Here is a 20,244-nt window from a genome sequence, read left to right on the forward strand (position 1 = left end):
GCGCGAGGGGCAAGACAGATTAAGGGGTGAGGAGGCTCTGGCAGAGGCGGATTGGGAGCCGCAGGGGCTCTGCCGGCCCACAGGAAAAGGCAACGGGGAAGGCTGCAACCTCGAAGTCTCTGCGAGGCAAAGCTCTGAATCAGGGCAAGGACGCTTTTGTGGGTTAGGCACTGGATTCCTCCTAGCGAATCCCCTCTGTCTCAGGGGAGGGCGCCAGGTGCCAGGCAATGTCTCTATATTGACTCTTGCTTATCCAATACATGGAGTAGAGGATGTTAGCAAAGGATATTGCAAGAGCACCTCGTGGTCCCAGTATCCTAGAGGTAGTATGAACGCCTTGCTGGCCACAGTCCTTAAGGAATTACATACAAACAAACAGCATTCAAAAAACGCTAACATTAAGCTAAAACACCCCCAGGTCTTTGCAGCCATCCAACCTGCAGCTTGGAGCTGTATTTCCTCACCATTTGCCCCCAGCCCACAACTCCCAAGCCCTCGCTAGACAGAACAAGTATCACGGCGGGTGCTTTTCCCTCCAGTGTTAAGCGCACTGGTGTGGGTGCAATGAACTGTTGCCAAGCTCACAGCTAAAGAGCCTTGGCGGGGGGGAGTCCCCTTTTCCTGAAGTACTCCATGTCCAATTACATTTCCTGTAGGTGAGCAGTATAGGACGGATGACAGCTGAAGTACAATTGAACACATAGTGTACAAGCATGGCAACTTTAGCCCATGTCACGCAGGGAAGGCGTTCCCAAGGTGAGAAGGGGACTGTACAGCCCTGCAAGGGTCACTCGTTCTGCAGCCTGACAGCTAAATCCTCCACCAAGGACAGCGGTGAGTGTGTCATCTGTGGGGACTAGACACTGACTCAACTCATTTACCCAATACCAGCCACTGAACTGTCTCAAGGAAGTCACAGCTTTGGCCGGATTCACGGTTAAAGGCATTGGTGCTTATTAGTCCCTTCTCATAGCATCAGGTCCTGTATGGGCACGTCATCTTTCCACCTCCCCCAGTCAGTCTAAAGTTGATATTTTCACACCGCTCACAGCTAATGGATATGAGTCCTAGCAGCCCTCCCTCCTACTGCCCTTACCTACAAAGAGTATCTGGGGCATCTCCAGCCAGGAGAGAGAGGATCCAGGCAGCCAATCCTAAGGCATACTTGTCGAGATAACTCATTTATTTAAAAAAAAAAAAATCTAATGTGCAGGGTATTTCCTCTCCTCGTCCACCTACGGGCAAGCCTAAGGACACAGGGGCTGGTGGGTACATGCAGGGGAAGATCACGTTGCCCACTCCACGCTGGGGCAGCAGTGCAGCTCCTGCGGCACTTGCACCCCTGGAAAGGGGCAGATGAGCCCTGCAGCTGAGCATCCCCCACCACAGCGATGACCTGCAGCGAGCCCTCGCTTGGGGACCTTGTGGCCACCACCCGGCTGATGGACGGCCCCTGGGACTGCTCGCACCCTGCAGGGGCCTTGTGGGGACGCCGGCACTGCCAGGGACCAAGCTCCAAGCGGGGATCAGCTCTCAGAGATCTGATCGCAGATCTCGGGGGGAGCCATGTCTCACGATACCACTTTTACTCATGCCCTGGCAGCAATTGCCACGGCAGATGCCATTGTTGCAGCTACGGACAGTGCTCCTGGGGGAAGGACACGTCCTCCTGGTCTTCTCCAGGGTCGCCCAGCTTTCTTGCCTCTCCGGTGTCAGGTGTCAGTTCACTTATAAGGATTTTTTTTTTTAACTCTCTACCTTTTTAAATCCTCTGTCCTTTTTTTTTTTTTTTTAATTAACTAAACTAACAAGTTGCTACCCTTCAGGCGTCGAGGGTGATCTTTTCATCCCACCCGCCCCGCTGGCAGAGCCCCCCCGGAGCCCCCTCCCGGCCCCTTCCCCGCCGCCGCCGCCGCCGAGGCGCCGGGACCCAGAGCTCAGGTGGGCGCTGCAAACCGCAGCTCCCAGCTCGCACTCCCGGCTCCCAAACAGCGCTGCCCCCTCTCTCCCACCCCCTCACCCCCCCCCCCCCGAAAAGCAAAGCCTGGCTGCTTCTCCTGGCTCCCGAAGGGATTTCTGCCAGGTGCCTCTTTCCAGAGGGGCCCCGGCGCTGGCGGGACCCCGGCCGGCGGCACCGCGCCGTGGCCCCGACCCGCACCCGGAGCCGCACCCGGAGCCGGGGGTCCGCGGCGGGGAGGAGGCGGCGGCGGCGGCAGCGCGACCCCGACACCCACCGTGCGCGGCACCACGGCCCGGTGGGGCGAGGTAAGTCCTCACCGCTGCCCCCCATCCCACCCTGCAGTCCCCGTCCCACCTCCCCCCCCGGGGGTCTCGGGCTCCCTCGTCCCCGCCGGGGGCAGCCCCGCTCCGGGCTCCCCGCCACGACCCTCGCTCTGCCTGCGCACCAGCACCCAAACCCCAGACCTGCCCCCACAGCCTGCACCTGCGCCCCGACTCAGATCCCACACCCGCAGCCTGCACGCTGCAGCCAGACCTGCCTGTGTCCTTGCACGCCCGGCCCCACAGCCCCCACCCAGACCTGCACCTGCACCACGAGGCTGAGACCGGCGGCAGGAGCAGTCCTTCCCCTCCCCGGGGTCTCCTGACCCTGCCGCAGTCCCCCCTACCTTGCTTTCCCACTATCCCAGTACACCAGTATGCCGGTACCCAGGTGTCCTGGTGTGCCTGTACCATGGGATCCTGCTATCCCAGCATGCAGGTACCCCATACCCTGGTACCCACCCTGCTCCAGCTGTGCTACCCCACTGCCCCCCAGCCCCTGGCAGAGCATGGGGCCGGGAGGGGCAGAAAGCGGGGGAGGCAGGGGACCTCGCAGGGCTGAGCATGGGGAGCCAGGAGGGATCGAGGTGGGGGAGATGTCCCGCTGTGAGTCTCAAATAGCGCTTTTGGGTTGAGGGGCAGGAGATGAGGGAAAACCACAAACAAACTGTGCGGTGCAGTGCCTTAAGCCTTTCGGTTTTTATACCGCATGCTCCTTTGTTCATTCCGTGTTGTGGCCTTGCTTATCAGATAGGCAACGGCTTAACGTAGGCTTTTTTCTGATGCTACTGAACTAGCCTTTCATGGCCCCAGAGAATATAGATTTCCCAGAGCGGGAGTGCACTGGCGCAAGGGGCACTGCACAGTGGGTTGTGCCTTTCTGCGGCTGCGGCTGAACTGTTTTAGGAAAGAGCAGCCCTGATCCTGTCCATAGTGCTCACCCTACAGGAAAGTCTTCAGCACCCGTGGAAGGCTTAACTTTTTTGTGGGGGACAGGCAGAAGAAAGAGAGAGAAGGAGAGGCAAGCACAGGCACTTTAAATGAAACACGTGCCATAGGAGATTGTCTCATCCCTGTCCAGAGGGAATCTGTGTTCAGTTTCTGGCTCATTCAGCCCTTGGCCTCTCACATCAAAACTACAAGCCAGCAGTGGCAAGTGATGCCAGTTTTAATGGTGCATATATATGCCAGGGCACTGGTGCAAATTATACCTGCTACACAGCTGCTCCATCAGAAGTGCATGCATCAGAGATGCTGCTCTTCAAGGGGTAAGATGGAAAAAGGACTAACATTAATGCTTTCAGCATTGCAACGTTCCACACTTGCCTTTAATGCCTGTCACATCGATGATGAGCTCAGTGATGGGAGCGCTGGCAGAGAAAGAAAGTCAGATAAATGGGATTAAACGTCACAGAACAATCCTGGGACAGCAACCTTCATATACATGGAAAAAGTCATCCTCCCTCTAAATGGAGAAAGGACAGGTTCCTGAGGACAATCACAGGTCCACCGTAAGAGAAGGAAATGCAGCGTACCCTGCATGCAGTTCCTTCCTTTATTTCATCTCAAATTTGACAAGGCAATTTGCTCTTCATCACAGGAAGCGTATCTTCTGGCCAGGCTTGGAAAAGATGGATAAAATGGGGGCTGCGCTGATAGTCAAGCTTTGGCAAGCTAGACAGGGCTGAAACTAAGCCTTATTTGAACAGAAGGCCTGGGACAGAAACACATTGCAGGAAAACAGTAATTCAGTAGGTGGTGCTTACTGTAAGGCAGCCAGGGTTCGAGAGGCTACTTGAGAATTGCAGGTGCAGTCTCTCTGCCAGGCTGCTGAGCACTCGATCAGATGGAGTTATTAAAGACATTTCTGGTGAGGAAGAAGGGAGAGCACTCCCCAGAAGAAAAAGTACTAGCTCTCAGCTTCTGGCCAAGCACTAGCTCAATGTTGGATCTTCCCAAGAGCTATGAACTATTGTGTTCCAGGTGGCGCTTCTCGCCAGCTGACCTGTACTGCCGTGTGATGTTGGTGCAGGCTAAAGCCACATTGCCACTTTCCTTACAGCTGCGTTGGTTGGTAAGATGCACCTTTGAGACACAAGTAGGAGGTGAAATCTTGCCGCCTTCTCTTGGCTTAGATTCAGTGAAAAACAAAATAGACCAAACAGGACTTTAAACAAAAGCTCTGCCAACATATGGGCAGAATAAAAACCCCCTAGAATTGGCTTGTAGCAGCCTCATGAATGAAGCATGAAAGGCATACGCCAGGTACAAGGGGTGCTGTCCTCCAGAATTACTGTAGAGCCCTGATCTTCAGTCCTCCCTTTCCTTTTGCAGTGGCATCCCCATGGCGCTCTTGACAAGGGCTAGCAGTCATCTTAACACCACCAACTCCATCCCCTGTGAGGCAGATAACGCTACGGAGCGCAATCTGCCACACTCACATGCCTACTACGCCCTCTGCTACTGCATCCTGATTTTGGCCATCATCTTTGGGAACGTGCTGGTCTGCTTGGCAGTGCTAAGGGAACGCACCTTGCAAACCGCAACAAACTATCTCGTGGTGAGCCTGGCGGTGGCGGACTTGCTGGTGGCTACTTTGGTGATGCCATGGGTGGTGTACCTGGAGGTGAGTACGTCTCAGGAAAGATAAGCAAAACTGACCTGCAGTATGGGTTCACCAGTGTTAGTGCATGCTCTCTGGATAGGCCAGCTCTGGAATGAGCCTGCACCAAGTACCCGATACAGGGCAGTCACTTCTTTACCACCCAGCTAGCTCTATAGCACTTGTGGGACAGGTGGCACTCACTGTCACACGGGTAGCCCCCCTAGATTGGACACACGCAGGACAAACACACCGTGATCCAGCCCATCAGCAGATACCCTGAGCCTACCTCTTCCTGGCACAGCACAGACTCTCAGAGCTTAAATGACAGCTGGGCTATAGCCAGCAATGTAGACTGTAGGTCCTGATGTGCTAATACTCACTTTCATCTGAGCATCCTTGAAGCTGACTCCATCTGCCAGGAGGGTTGCTGGTGAGCACCATGATGCATCAGGAGTGGCGGGGGAGGCAAGGGGAACATGTCTTAGAGTCCAGATCAACATCAACCCCTGCTCCTGCTGGCCAGAAAACAGGGCAAGAACAGTCAAATCCTCATCTCCTGTGGAGCTTCAGAGCCTTTATGTCCACGTTGTTAGGTCAGCTCCACACAACATTCCCCAGGAAGGCTGGACATGAAGAGCTTGCTCCAAAATCTCCTGAGGTCATATGAGTATTTTCACAATAACTCCAAAGGGTTCCTCACGCCCTCAGGGTCTTATGCTTCATGTCCCTGATCTTTGGACATTGGGCTGGTGTAAAAATGTACTGGAATGACTATGCACAGTTTGAACAACACCATCAGATACCGGGCAGCAGAGATGGAATCCAAATTCCCCACGCACTGCAGCAAAATCCTGCATTACTGAAGCCACTCCCGGAGAAAACGTTTTTAATACAGTAAATACATGAAGGTATGCTACAGTTGACATTTTTATCTTTTATCATCGCCATTTTTATACTAATTCAAGTACATTAGTAGACGTAGAAAAATTAGAGTGAGCGTCTATCAGCCTTAAGCTTGCAGCTGAGCCCTAGTACCCCATTCTCATGCTAACAGAGACAGAATAAGCCTCTGAGCCATGACCTCTTGAAGCTTCATGCTCTTTCTGTAAGGGGCAAACTGGGATCAGGCTGAAGAGTAGGTTAAATATTCTGTTGACAGCTGCCCACCTTTGGCTGACCTCTTTCCTGCAAAGCAAAGCAAGAGCAGAGAGGGATTTTGCCGTGTGCATATGAACTGTGCAGCATACCAATAGGAAGTAGAACAATATAGGACAATACCAGTAAATGCCAGGCCTGCTATGCGCACGCAAAGAGATCTGATCAGGTATCAGGCAGGGGGCAGTCAGTGTCCGACAGCCTCCTCTGCCACCGGACTGTGTTGAAGAGCCAACAGACCTCTAAGCTTTGGCACTGAGCACAGGCATTTCCCTTATGTTAATCCACATCACTCTCCTTAACTGTGTCCAATGCAGACTCTCAGTGAGACTGCAATAAAGAGAAATTAGGAATCTGCTCTGTCTGTGAGCATTATTAGTAAGGGCATTGATGGTTAATTATGTCTGTATAGCACCACTGTGGAGTGAAAGAACAAAGAGAGCACTGTGATATTGCATGTGTGATCATGTTCCCAATAAAGACAATAGCAACATTTAGCCTAATCCGTGTAGAACAATCCTGGAGCTGGCCAGGAGTACAACTGTATACAGCTCACGTGCTATCTCAGGGGAATGGAAGCAAGGGAGATGAAAAGAAGGCAACAAAGAAGGAAAGAATGATAAAAAGCAAGGTACACAAGGAGGACCCCCCCCCCCAACAATACAGAATTAGGCGAGGGATTTTGATAGCAACTAACAAATACTAAGTCAAATTTTATTTCAGACTGCTTATATAAGAATATTCCATCACCTCAAGTGTCTTCCAAAGATTAATGAAATAACAATATGCTTTGCATTGAAAAAGACTTAACCACTGTGGAGTCAGTGGAATTGAGGCACATCTGCGGGGCAGGCTCTGCCCCCACACAGTATCATGGGCACAGTTTGTGAGCATAATGGTAGGTCCAAACTCATTGTGTTTGAAGAAACATCCAAGATTCATTTCCATATCTAGAGCAGAGAGAACCAAAGTGGCTGATTCGAGATACTGCAAATTCACTAAAACAAGAGGGAGAAGAACCACACCTCTCAAACCCAATCTACCACTTCCAGCATTACACAGATTTCCTACAGAACTAGACTGCAATACTAAGATTTAAAAAAACAAACGAACAAAAAGTCCCCAAAATGATTTAGATGTTTGCTGATGTTTATTGAATCCGTGATGCTACAGATGAAGAGGAAATGGCATCATGCTTTGGTACAATATGGGCATAGAAATTCCCAAGAACTCATTCAGTTTCCAAAATCTTGTACAATACCCATTTCTCTGCTGAAGGCTTGCTAATTCAGACATCTGAAACCTGATGATTATTTATGGAGAAGCTAAAGGTGGATGGATACCTTAAGATCTAAATGTCATGTGTGAACCTGATGTGCTTTACACTTAATTTTTAGAGCCATCTATGGCCTGGGCCGCCTTCTTGGGATTTGTCTTGTTATTAATCATGCAGGCTAGGACTGTCTCTTTCTGAGAGGTCTTTTGGGAAGGCTGTGATAGATCAATCAGAAGAATATTTTACAATCTCAAAAGCCTCACCCCCGACTGATGGGGTTTCTGGCACAAAATGCTATCATTGCAGTGCCTAGCAATCTTTTTGGCTCAATGGGTGTGTCCACTATACCACTACTGCTTCCCCAGTTTTTCACTGACCTCTGATGCTACGGCTGGCACGACTACTGAAGCCCACAGAGGTTTCTAAGACGGAAATAACGGGCATCCTGCCCACTGGAGTTTGATGGCATTAAACATCATCATTCCTTATAGTCAGCACAAGGTAAGCAGAGGAGAACATGGAGCAACGTGGCCTGTAACATTCTTCTCAGTCTTCTCACAACATCCAGTTCTATCTCCAAAGGGGGGAAAAAGCTTCAGAATATGATTGTTACTGATGTCCCATCTGCAGCTCTGTTCAGAGCACTTGTGAGTAATGCTCTCTCCTCTTCTGTGGCTCTCAGGGTGGATCAGTGAGACCTGCAACTCCTCTTTGAGTTCAAGAAGCTCACTAGACTACAATTAAAATGAGCACAGACAACCGAGTTGCTGCAGCTTGTCAGGTGGGCTGACAGCATGGAAGCTCTTAGTTACTCTTGCCATGCAAAAGTGTAATCAAGGATTTCACAGCTGCAGGAAGCTAATAGCACACCCAAAAAAGGTTTTCTTAAATACAAAACATTAAGTGAACGTGCTTAGATACACAGCTACTTATACGCGTGTCATCACCTGATGCAGCTTTCTGCTCCTACTCTATTCGTTCCTACCCATGGACACCTAAATATGGCATCATTAGTGAAATAGGATTTACAGAGATTCTTCTGTTTATATTTCAGGGTTCAGGAGAGTAATCAATTTACGTAAGTTTATGAATATACAATTTTTTGTTTTTAATTGGAAGATTTCCTAAGGTGTTGGAAAGCTAAATATAACAATACTGCAATCTTGTGGATAAAGCAGACTGGTCATCAAGAAAGATGAGGTGAGAGCCTGACCTGAATAGTCTATAGGGAGCTTTACCATTGTCTTTGATAGAACCAGGATTTCATCTTGGACTCTATTCCCAGTTCTATGGCATGCACAGTGTGTGGTAATGAGAGATGGTATTAGCTCATGTCTCTATGCTTTGGTCTTATCAGCTGTAAGAGGAGAATAATGTTTGACCATCCACCTCACCCAGGCAGTTGTGAGGATTCATTCAATTAATACTTGTGATGTGCTTTGAGATTGCTGGATAAAAGGTAGCAGAGGGATGAAGAATAGATATCCTGCCAACATATGAAAATCAGGAATGCATACTGGCAAGTTCTAGCTTCTGTAAAAAGATGAGCACCACAGAGCCAGAAAAGAAAGAGCAGAAACAGAATTATAAAATATGAACACAAGATACATTAAAAAAAAAAAGCCTTCTAGAACAAAGTCTGAATTCTCATACCCCACAGGTAAATATTAACTACTTCACTGACTTCAGCAGAGCTGCTCCCCATTTCAGAAGTTCTGGTTGGTGGAAACAGGATAGATTTTAAATCCAACACTTTGATCTGTCAAGCATCCTCTTAATACAAGCTACAGCTTAGTATGCAGGTGGTGTGATCTGAATGCATAATCCTGAGAGGGTTCACTTCAGAGCCGTTCCCACCAACACCTTCCTCAGTTTTAGTAGTTCATATTCCCAGGGCGTCTCTTTGGGCTTAGTGCTTGACTGTGCTGAGGACCTTGGAAACTTCCCCACTTAACTGCTTTCACATCTGCTGGGTCAGCAGCAGCTGCCTTTCATGCAAACACCTGGCACCAGCTCCTGGTGAGATACTCCAGACTCCACAGACCACACAAACACACACTGCATTGACTTCTGCTGCAAGCTACAAAAATCACCCCTTATTGCATCCCATTGCAAAGGTTTTCAGCACTTATAAGTTTGGGCTACTTTCAGATGGCAAAAAGGCTTCAAAATCTGCAACTAAAACAAAAATGGTGCGGGATTTCTTTAAACACTACCTTTTAAGGTCCCCAATTTTTGTGGGGGGGAGGGGGCAGCATTTAATTTGTATACCTTCTAGCCCACCTAATTGTGCAAAAAGAGCTCTAAGGTGTTTTTTTTTGTTGTTTTGGGGGGTTTTGTTTTTGTTTTTGTTTTAAGAAAACAAAGGAGCCCCAGAAGTATCAGAGCACTCACGGTGAAAGCACAGTTCCATACCGCATTTTGCGAGCCGGTTCCCATTGCTCTCCCATGCGCTGTTCTGCAGTCACTCAGTGTCAAGGGGTCTCGTGGAAGCCTGCTTCATTCAGTACCTGACTTCTAACACAAGCTTTTCCATAGCAGCTGGGTCCAACAGGGAAACCTCCTAAAGATACAGCTCACCTCAACAAGCGTCTTTGCCTATGTGTGGGAATCCTGGCACAGAAACAATCAAAAATATTTAAATTCCTCAGGATTCTTCATTAAAAAAACCCTAAAAGGCGTCGGTACAGAGATTGACTTCTTTATTTACACAAGTGCATCAGAGCTGCATCTCTCTGCAGGTTGCTGCATCCTTTCTAGGCATCAGCACTTGCCACAGGGTTGACCTTAGAAGCAAAGCTCAGTCGTGGCCCCGTCTGCAGCCTAACCCTGGTATGGTTCTTTGTGTATCTAGCCCTTGTGTTAGGAAAGGTAAATGACCTAAGGTAAGGGACCAGGTAGGTAAAGTAGTTTGGGGGGGGGCATAAAGAAGGAGCATGCTATCACCTACCCACTCTAGGGGAAACAATTTATAAGAAGCCGTTTCACCTCTGATGCCTCACCAGCTTTTCACTAGCCTGAGGGGCCCCTGAGGCCAGCCTGGTAGGGAGCTGGAACATGTTCATGGGATAACTCAAGCAGGAAGGGACCTTGGGAGGTCTCTAATCCAGTTCTTTGCTTGAAGCAGGATCAGCTGAGGTCAGACCAGGCTGCTCAAGGCTTTATCCAGGTCAGTCTGGAAAACCTGCAAGGATGGAGCCTGCACAGCCTCACTGGGCAACGGGCTCCACTACCTCACTGTCCTCACAGTTAGAAAATTTTTCTGTATATCCATTTTGAACCTCTGTGGTTTCACCTGTTGCCTCTTGTCTTCCCCCCATGCACTGCTGCGAAGAACCTGGCTCCGTCTTCTTGGTAACCTCTGCACAGGTCCCGGGGAGCTGCTGTTAGGTGCACCCGAAGCCACCCCTTCTCCAGGCTGAACAAGCCCTGTCCCTCAGCCTCTCCTCACAGCACAAATGCTCCAGCCCCCAGGGCTGTCTCGGTGGCCATACACCGGACTTGCTCTGGTTTATTGATGTCTTTCCTGTGCTGCATGGTCCAAAACTGGATGCTGTACTAAAGATGTGGTTTAAATGTTAGCAGAGAGACTGGAAACTAGTATCAGTTTCTGATAGATTCCCAGGATCCAGCTGAACGTGCAAGATCCACAGAGTTTGGATGCTAAATCCTAGGCCTCCTACACAAGGCAGGCAAAATCACTCTCTCAAAGCAAGGATCCTTCCCTCTCTTTCTCTCTTCCCTGGCTCTCCCTTTTCCAGTGAGCGCAGATTCCATTCGTTTGCTCTACTCGTTCAAGGGGCTTATCAGTTGGAGGGGAGGCTGCCTCCTTGTTCATCTCCTGTACAGACCAGCTGCTCAGGCAGACCGCCTTACTCAGGGTCAGGCTATCATCCCAACCTCTAGGAGGGCTGACACATCCATAGCAATGCCACACAGCGCTTGGAGCATATTGTTTTCCGCTGAAAAGGTCATTGGCAAGAACTTGATGGCTGGGCCGAAAAAAAATAAATCACAAATACTGGCCACAGCTGAGCTTTCACAGACACACATTTTAAGACTAAAAATTCAAAACAACCAGAATAAAGACTAGAGACAGTAGCAAATCAAAACCCTTCATCTGAATAGCTTGTGAGTTCCCATTCAGATCTAATTATCAAAATCTGTAACTAGATAAGAATCCAAATAAGGTTCTGGAGAAGCCTCAGGTCTCAGTTCTGTGTTTCATACACATATGCATAAAATTTGCAGCGCTTTCCAGCTCACTGGCTGCAAAAGAATTCCAGCAGCTAAGCTGAGAAACACTTTTAGCCCTTAGATTTTTCTGAGATAATCCTTAAACAAACAGTGCATACAGTGACAGCATTTTTAATTCAATTTATCATGCTAGGTCTTAAAGAGAGAGCTGCTACCTATTTCTTCACCTTGTTTCCCTTCATTAAGACTAAATAAGATTTTCTGTGACCTGTTTCTGTATGATACCGAGCACAACATAGGTGTCTTAGTTTCTCTATGCACATCACATTGAATTTGAATGCACTGTAAACATTCGTCTAGCTATCGAGATGTTTGGAGGAGAGCACCTCCTTATATATAACGTATTAGTACTCCATGCAGAACAAGGCTGACAGTTTTGTGATTGCTGGCGCAGGTTACTGGAGGAGTCTGGACTTTCAGCCGCATCTGCTGCGATATCTTTGTCACCATGGACGTAATGATGTGCACGGCCAGCATTTTAAACCTCTGTGCTATCAGCATTGACAGGTGAGAGTTGGCAGCCACAAACGGGAATAGTCTGGAGGTGGAGGTAGGCCCTGCATCCAAGCACTGAAAGGACAAGAAAGTGGGGGTGCACGCAGGCAGCCAGTTAGTGCCTTTGGGAACATAAATATTCCTGCAAGTCTATCGCTACCAACAACTGCTGTTACTATGGCTCTGCCCATCATGTACGAGAAGATATTTGCACTTAGGAAAGGCGCAGAGAGACACAAGTGACAAAAGATCACCAGTAGGCAGTCAACCACATTCACGCGCTTTTTGAAGGTGGAAACCAGAGATGGTCATCTAATTCCTTTTGACTCTGAAGGACAGTTTCACCTTCTGAAGACCTCTTTCATGAAGTGTCAATAAAGTCTGAATTGTTTCATAGGGAATGGTAAGGATATACTCTAAGCCTTGCCCTGTTTTTCTGTACCATGAAATTGAGCAGATGCTGGGCAACATTGAGGACTGGAGATTAAGGAGAAGTGCTATCAAGACGATAGCACATGTGGTGCTTTTAGGACCTCAGCTTCCTACTTGCAGAGAGGAGTTGGGGAAGGAAAAAAACACTGCCATGCTGTACCTTTGTAATACAGAGTTCAAGAGTAACTGTACAAAGCAGCTTTCGGAAATGGGCTGGTCCAGTGTTTCTCCAGGGGAGTCTTTCCTCCGTTTTAGTTAGGCCCTGTCTACAGGGAGCAGTCCCCAGGCTGTCCTCAAGACTAGACCTCTTGTGCCTTCGTAATCATGGGCTTGCTGAGCTGCACCCTCTGGGGCACCTCAGCCGGCAAGGGCACCGGGCACATGCCCACAGGCAATCAATCCTCTGGCCATTGGTGCAGCCAACACCAGGGAGGGCAGCTGAGGCACAGAGAGCAGCAGGCTATATTTGCTCCATTTGCTCTTTCCCAGTAATACAAATATAACTTCAGGGGCCTGAGGAATGGTTTTGAGGGGTTTCTAGATCTACCTGGTATCCCAGATCTTGTATCTTCACAATACCAGCAGTTCTGCAAAGTGTTTTTCCCAGTGCTGCTAATTAATTCTGATTTTCTCTGCTCCTTTCCCCCCAACCCCACTTACCATTTTTATGAATTGCTGTTCCCAACTGCTGTTCTCCTTCACTCCGTTCCTCTTCCATCTCTTCACCACTTCCACCATCATGTTTCTTATGTGGCTCTTGCTCCTCCCTTTCAAAAACTGGTCCTTTTCCTCTTTCTCTTCCCCTCCATTCTCACCTCTCCTTTCTCTCATGCTGGTTCGGTCCACAGATACACTGCAGTGGTGAGACCAGTTCAGTACCAGTACAACAATGGGCAGAGCTCCCGCAGGAGGGTCTCTCTCATGATTGTGATAGTCTGGATGCTGGCGTTTGCAGTGTCATGCCCTCTCCTCTTTGGCTTCAACACTACAGGTAACCATGACATCCGGAACAAGGAGGGGTTGGAAATGGAGGTGGCCTGTGCATGGCCAGGTTATTTAACATGGGTCCTGCCAACTTTTCAAGCTACAGAAGATTCCAGGGAAGTGAAAATTACTCTGTGAAGGGAGAAGGAAATCTCCAGTGCTGGAGAGCAGATGTGCTCTTTTATAAACTTGCCATTTGTTCAGACAGACACTGACTATTGCTGTGGGGACAGACCTGCCTGCTTTGCTAGCAAATCACTGCCCTTTGAATTATCCTGGTCTAGAACTGCCCCCAAATGATCACTCCGCAGACAGAATTCTCCAAACATGCAGCACTTCCAATATCAGAATTACTGCAGTTGATCTTGCCAATATCAGTAGGTCCAGGCACAAAATTTTAAGTCTGATGGGTAATGCACCAAGCAAGCCACATTCCTAAACAGTGAGAACTGCATATTTTTGGTGATGCTTGCAAGAAATCTTCTGCTTCCTCACCTAATCCCTTGAGGAAAGCAATCAATTTAGCTTCCTCCTTGGAAGTAGGCAGGACTTCTGCCTTCCCCACTGCTAGAGCAGCCCATTCTCTCTGGAGACAGAGGGGCCAGCAAGCCTTTCTCCCACTGAGCCCCAGGCACAGGTTCTCTGCTCCCCATCCATCCTCTGTGCAGTGCTCAATTTTAGGAGGAACGAAGAGAAGTGCTGCTCCCTGCTGCCGCCTCTTGGTCTAGACAGATGGGGATGTAGGCACTAATCGGCATCTAGGCAGCCCAGAAACTGTCAGAGGAATAGGGTGGTTCTCTGAGAAAGGATGGGCATAGAAGTGAGAGAAGAGGACAGAACTGTTGGCTGGAAGAGCAGGCAGATGTTGGGTTATGCTAGCTGACCTTAGGGAGAGTCCATTTTAAGCATCAGTTAGAGGAGTGGGCAGGCCACAGTATGATTTGTGACAGCTGAGATAGCACATACTTGTACTCCTTGGACTGCCTTTGCCCTCCAGCCACCTTTTGCCTTGCTTTGCCCACACACCAGGACCTCCTTGAATACTCCGAAGCAGCTCAGTCGCTCCTCTCTCTCTTTCTCCTCCCCAGGGGATCCCAGTGTCTGTTCCATATCCAATCCTATTTTCATCATCTACTCCTCTTTGGTGTCCTTCTACCTTCCCTTCGTGGTGACCCTGCTGCTCTATGTCCGGATTTACCTCGTGCTAAGACAAAGACGAAAGAAGCGAATCCTCACCCGGCAGGGCAGCCACAGTGCCAGCACCAAACTGTCGTATACACACAAAGTAAGATCCACGTGCACACAGTAGGATGTGTCAGAAAGGACAGGGCATGGCTTACCTTCTCTCCTTAGAGGGTCAAAGCACAGAATGGAAACTGTAAAGGGGGGACTTAGCATCTTATCACCCCATCCTTCATTCATCCACCGTGATATGTGAGGTGCAGAAGCTCCGGTTAAATCCTCTTCCAGCGCTCTAGAAAGAAGATATCCCATGTGTGTCTCTGCCCCCTAGAAGCAGGCCACCAGAAAAAGGGCACAAACTACATCAATGTTTCACCAGAGCTGTGCTTTCTCAGCTATGCAGAAGTTCAGCCAATTTCTTTATTTATTGATTTTCACTATATGAAATTTCTTTCTCAGAGTTTCTCAGATCCTAGATTACTAATAAAAATCTCTTAATCTCATTGATTTAAGAGGTCAAAATGTTCATGATGCATGGGAGCATTTATTCCACTTACTTTTCCAGATGAAATATACATGACCATGGGAAATGGACACAATGGGCTGAAAGGGATTCCCTGGTCACACATATCTGTAATCCCACTTGTTTTACCCATTTTTTTGTAGTGAAGCTGCACTGAAAAAGGGTGATGATGTTGAGGAGAGCAGGGACCACCACTGTGGCCAACACAAAAGAGAAGTGGAAGGTTAGCGGAGCGAGAGTTTCAGCTCTTGTTGTCCTGATGCTGCTTCTGGGTGAGATGAAAGCAGAGAGTTTTCAGGTTCTGATTCCCCTTTCTAATAAACCAAAGCTATCCCCAATCCCTGGATTTTGCACCATCTTTAGAGGGTACTGCTGGCACCTAAGAAATGAGTGAGGCAAAGGATAACTCTCCTAAAACTCTCCTCTTCATCCTTTGCCCCAGTGAATAGCTTGGACGGTTCCCAGTTGCTCTGTGTCATCCTCTTTTGCAGGAACACATCGAGAGAAAAGCTTTGCCCAACAGATGCCAAGGCACCTTTTCACCTCATCTCCCATTCAAATGCTCCAGCCAGGAGATGTCTACCAAAAGGAAGCTGCTGGCTCTCTGCAGCCTACAGCAGTATTGCAGCTTCTGCCAAGAGGCATCCCTCACCCGGACACCAGGGACTACACATCACAGCAGGCTGAAAGAGAGGAGAAAGAGCAGGAAGCCAGGACTGGAGGTACGGAGACTCAGCAATGGCAAAACGATCAGCTCTTTGAGGCCAGCACACCAGCCGCCCCGGCTGATCCAGCTTCAGGAGAGAAAGGCCACACAGATGCTCGCTATTGTCCTGGGTGAGTGAGAACCACTCTGTCTAGTGGGGTGCACAGGGTGATGCTTTGGGACTTGCAAGTACAGGAATCTCTCCTAAACACAATGTGGAGAAAAAAAAAAAAACAAACACACACACATACAAGCCAGGCCCAGACTTCAGCTGTCACTGCTGCACAAACTCACAAGGGACAAGGATGGGACATTTAGGAACTGGGTAACACTCACAAATACTGTCAGCCAAGTGCATCAGTGTTGAATCCGCTACGCTTTATTACTCTCTTGTTTTAAATCAGTGGCCAGCAAGCCCTCCGAAGAAGCAACAGGCAGCACTTTCTGTTTCTCTTTTTCTCTGGTATTTTAGTGAGCTATATATTATTACGAGGCTGTAACTATCTTAAGTTTCCACACATGTACATGCAGCAGCTCTTAACTCAAGTTACAGAAGGGAAAACTGAGGCATAGAACAGCAGAGGAACTAGGTTGTAGAGATGGATGGAGAACCTGGGAGCCTAGAGCCGCAGTCACCTGTCATGGTCACCAAACACATTGCCTCCCTTAATTAACTCAGTAAGAGCAGGGAGATAACTCAGCCCCTATCACAACTTACTAAAAAGGCTAAGAAGGAAGTAGTCTTTCCTTCCAAGTTGCAGCCACTTGCTGCTGTCTATCACCAGGTCGCATTTCTGTCCTCCTTGAAGCTCCGTTCATTCACATAACTGATCCTAAGGAGGCCTGCGCCCTTGCAATGTCCCTCTGCTCAGGAACAAACTTCACCTATAGTGTTTACCGTGTGCAGACAAGCACTCAATAGGCTGCATAGAAATAGCGAGAGGACAGAGGAAGAGGGCATAGGGGCAGGCCTTTTTCCAAGTGGTAGATTCTCTAAAATCATTGGTTATTTTCTTTCTCTTTAAACGCAGGGGCATTCATAGTCTGCTGGCTGCCATTCTTCTTGATTCACATCCTGAACGCCCACTGCACTTCCTGCCGTGTGCCCCCAGGGCTCTACAGTGCCAGCACCTGGCTTGGTTACGTGAACAGTGCTCTCAACCCCATCATCTACACAACCTTCAACACCGACTTCCGCAAAGCCTTCCTCAAGATCCTCTGCTGCTGATCGTGGGGCTGGCACTGAGCTGTGCTCAGTCTCCATCTCCATTAGGCTACAGCCGGCAGCGGACTCTCGGACTTTGAATAAAGTGTGGGCCCTTCCCTTCTTCTGCCCTACACGCTGTGGGACTTGCTACCTAATGCACTCCCACCCCATGGCCTGGAGCATGGACAACAGCCCAGTTTACTGCCTCTCTGCAGCGAGGTGACTAGACATGCTTGGCTACGCCAGGAGAGAAGGCAGCATAGTCAGCTCCCCGGCTCCTGTGCAGCTCAGCTAAAGAAGAGCTATTGTCAGTGTGGAGCTCCCCTCCACTGTGGGCAGTGGAGGTTGACAAGACACGGTCACTTCAGATAGTCAGGCACACGCCACTAGTGTGAAGAGCAGGAACACACCCTGCCTGCATGGCTGCCTTCACCCACTGAATCCCAAAACTGCTTAAGAGTACAAGTACTTCTCTCTTGTGGGCTGAGCAGCAAAGACAGAGGCAAAGCAACAAGCTCAAGAGCACGCACCCTAGGGGCTCTGCGATGCAAACCCAGGTGTGCTGTGGAGGATCAGTCACCACAGTGCACTGATCCTGGAAAATGCCAGGCCCTTGGAGGGCTCTCAGAGGACCCAGATGGATGACATTTCTCATCTCCATGCACCCACTCTGGGAACTCATTTACCCTCCCATTGCCAGAGTCTCAGCCCGCGGAAGGCTCCCAGTACATGCGCAGCAGTCTTAGAGGGCAAAAGGTGACCTCTTTGATAAGATGGGAGCAGGGGCCAAGAAAACAAATTTAGCACTGAAACTCAGAAAGAGAGTACCAGTGGAGAAACCATAACATCTCTCGTCTCCCTGAAAAAGTTTGCCCATGCAACTGGGACAATTCAGCACTTGAGGAAGTTTCCCCAAATGCAAGTGAAACAGTCCTGTGTGCTACCAGCTTGTATTTTATTGTTCCTTGCAGGTAGAGAGGTGGCAACCATCCCTTTGGTACATTGCACTCATAGGTCAGATTGCATGAGAAGTGCAGCACTCTGTCATATGTGCAGTGTCTCCTCTTTTCTTATCTCAAGGATCAGTGATACATTGGCTACCACTTAACTATCATACACGCAGTCATCTGTTGGGACCACTAAGTAACAAACAAAGCTTAGGATAGCCCCAACTATCTATGCCTGTAATAGGCTCAAACCTCTTTTTTCTGCTGGGGCAGGTGGGAGTTTGCATGTACTCTATCCGTCTTGAAACGTATTCCTGGTCTTTTTGGGATTGATCTCTGTCTGTGCTATTCTCCTTGTCAAGAGCGCTGCTAGGAAAGGATTTGTCCTGTCTTACCAGTATGATACCTGTCATTACAGCACACTGTTGAGAGGCAGCTGTTTCAACATGCCTCAGTTGTAAAGATCATACAGTGTTTCCATCAGGGTGACTCCCAGGTGCAGACAGACCCGTGACTCTCCCTGGCTCCCCTTGCCGATACACCCATTGCCACCCTCAGCACACAGACACCCGTAAGTCCTGGCTTAGAGCAGCTGGCTAAACACAATCCATCCGTGCTCTTTTTCCCCAGCGATACTTTACAAAGCCATTTCCAGTAGTTTCTGGATGAAGACACCAGACTAGTCCTGCCATACTGTGTATAAGTTGATCTCTTGTGCTGTGCTGGCCTATCTCAGGGCAATCTGAAGCTCTTCTCCTTGTGTAGGAAAACCTGCTCTCGTACAGTCTCGACATGGCTCTCTCGTTTTTCCCCCTCACTGTACAGGATCCAGACTAACTTGCCAGAGGCTCCAGGTCTCACTCTCAAGACTAGGCTTCGCTGTGCTGTTAGCTGCACTTGTTTGACAGCTTTGGACATAAATGCATATTCTCTTTCTGCCTCCATCTATGCCACAGCTCCTCCGTCTGAGGAGTGTTTCCTCCCTCTTTCTTAATGCAAGGCCAAAGCATTGTCCTCCTGCTCTGAAACACATAGCAGACTCCTAGCTTCTCTTTTAATTTGTTTAGGTTTTGGAGGGACATGCTCGTGGCAGCATGCGTTGTTTACCTGGAGACATGCCCTCAGTACTACATTGTAACTGCATTAATCCAATAAAACACATTTGTAATTGGAAGTTTTGATATCTTCGCAGCGAACACTGCCAGCACTTCCATAAGCCTTTTCTCACCTGTATCCCTCTTAACACTCTCCCAGTACAAAATGATCATCCTCCTAGACACCCACAAGAGGTCATTATTATTACTTCCATTTTACGAATGGAGAACAAGGAAGGGAAGCGGGTTTCCAAGTCACATGCAGCGGAGCAGTAGCACAGCTGGGAAAGAAATCAGTGTCTGTTGTAAACACCTCCCGCAGATAAATTCTGAAAATATGGTCATTAGTTTGTCCGCTATGCTTAAGCAGGCATGGCGTAGCGTTTTTCCATCTGCTCAATGGTGCTGGACAGCACAGGATGTACTCGGCACATAGGTTATAGGCAGTAAAACTGCCATTGCACCAACCTCGGGACAGGTTGCTGCTCCAGTGATTCTCATTAAGATGCTGTCATAGTACAGCTCACTGGACACCAGCTGCAGTTGCTTTACAACAGTTGTCAGAAAGGCAGAAACAAGGAACCAGGTTTTTTAAAGGGTGGCTAGGTCTGTTTCAAGCTCTGGCCTAGCATCTCTCAGATGTCATGTTCAGTCTGATCTTACTTGAATTTGAACCTGTTCTTCAAGCAGCAATTCCCCAAATGATTCAGGATAGAGATGAGGAACACAAGCTGTGACAGAAGACCAGGTAGTAAGTAATCAGATACCACACAGCTATGGGGGATGAGGGAAGTTCTACATGTAAAAATAAGATTCCTCATTTCATAAACCAGAATTGAACTATCAGCTCACAGAACTGACAACAAACTCTTAGACTGCATCCTGCTATGAACCAAGAAAAAAAGAAAAAACCAAAAAGCCTCATGTACAATCACAAAAATCAACTCCCACGTGATGGTAGAGGGCACTTAAGGTACCTATCTGCTGAAAACCAAACAAGATGAGAGAAAGCCACGCTGAGCAGCTTTCGGTCACTCACTCCGAAAGCATGGCAAGCAGAGAGCACCTCTATAGCTTATCACCACCCCTCACAGACCACAG

General features: G+C 48.7%; 1 protein-coding gene across 1 annotated transcript; it reads left to right on the forward strand.

Annotated features, from left to right (window-relative positions):
- Positions 1–2,188: 2,188 nt before the first annotated feature.
- DRD3 (dopamine receptor D3) lies at positions 2,189–19,271 on the forward strand. Its single transcript, XM_068959126.1, has 7 exons — positions 2,189–2,265; positions 4,615–4,906; positions 11,968–12,080; positions 13,349–13,491; positions 14,573–14,769; positions 15,681–16,026; positions 16,927–19,271. The coding sequence occupies exons 2-7, from the start codon at positions 4,625–4,627 to the stop codon at positions 17,121–17,123; spliced, it is 1,278 nt and encodes a 425-aa protein (XP_068815227.1). The 5' UTR covers positions 2,189–2,265; positions 4,615–4,624; the 3' UTR covers positions 17,124–19,271.
- The last annotated feature ends 973 nt before the right edge of the window (positions 19,272–20,244 follow it).

This window comes from Struthio camelus, chromosome 1, assembly GCF_040807025.1.
Source record: "Struthio camelus isolate bStrCam1 chromosome 1, bStrCam1.hap1, whole genome shotgun sequence".
In the NCBI taxonomy this organism is placed as follows: domain Eukaryota; kingdom Metazoa; phylum Chordata; class Aves; order Struthioniformes; family Struthionidae; genus Struthio; species Struthio camelus.

What these genes read in the sequence shown, in the direction of transcription:
- DRD3 (XM_068959126.1), top strand. Translation starts at nt 4,625, where the DNA reads ATGGCGCTCTTGACAAGGGCTAGCAGTCATCTTAACACCACCAACTCC. An exon ending in TGTGCTATCAGCATTGACAG is followed by an intron (nt 12,081 to 13,348) that starts GTGAGAGTTGGC and finishes TTCGGTCCACAG; the next exon opens with ATACACTGCAGTGGTGAGAC. An exon ending in GATGCTCGCTATTGTCCTGG is followed by an intron (nt 16,027 to 16,926) that starts GTGAGTGAGAAC and finishes CTTTAAACGCAG; the next exon opens with GGGCATTCATAGTCTGCTGG.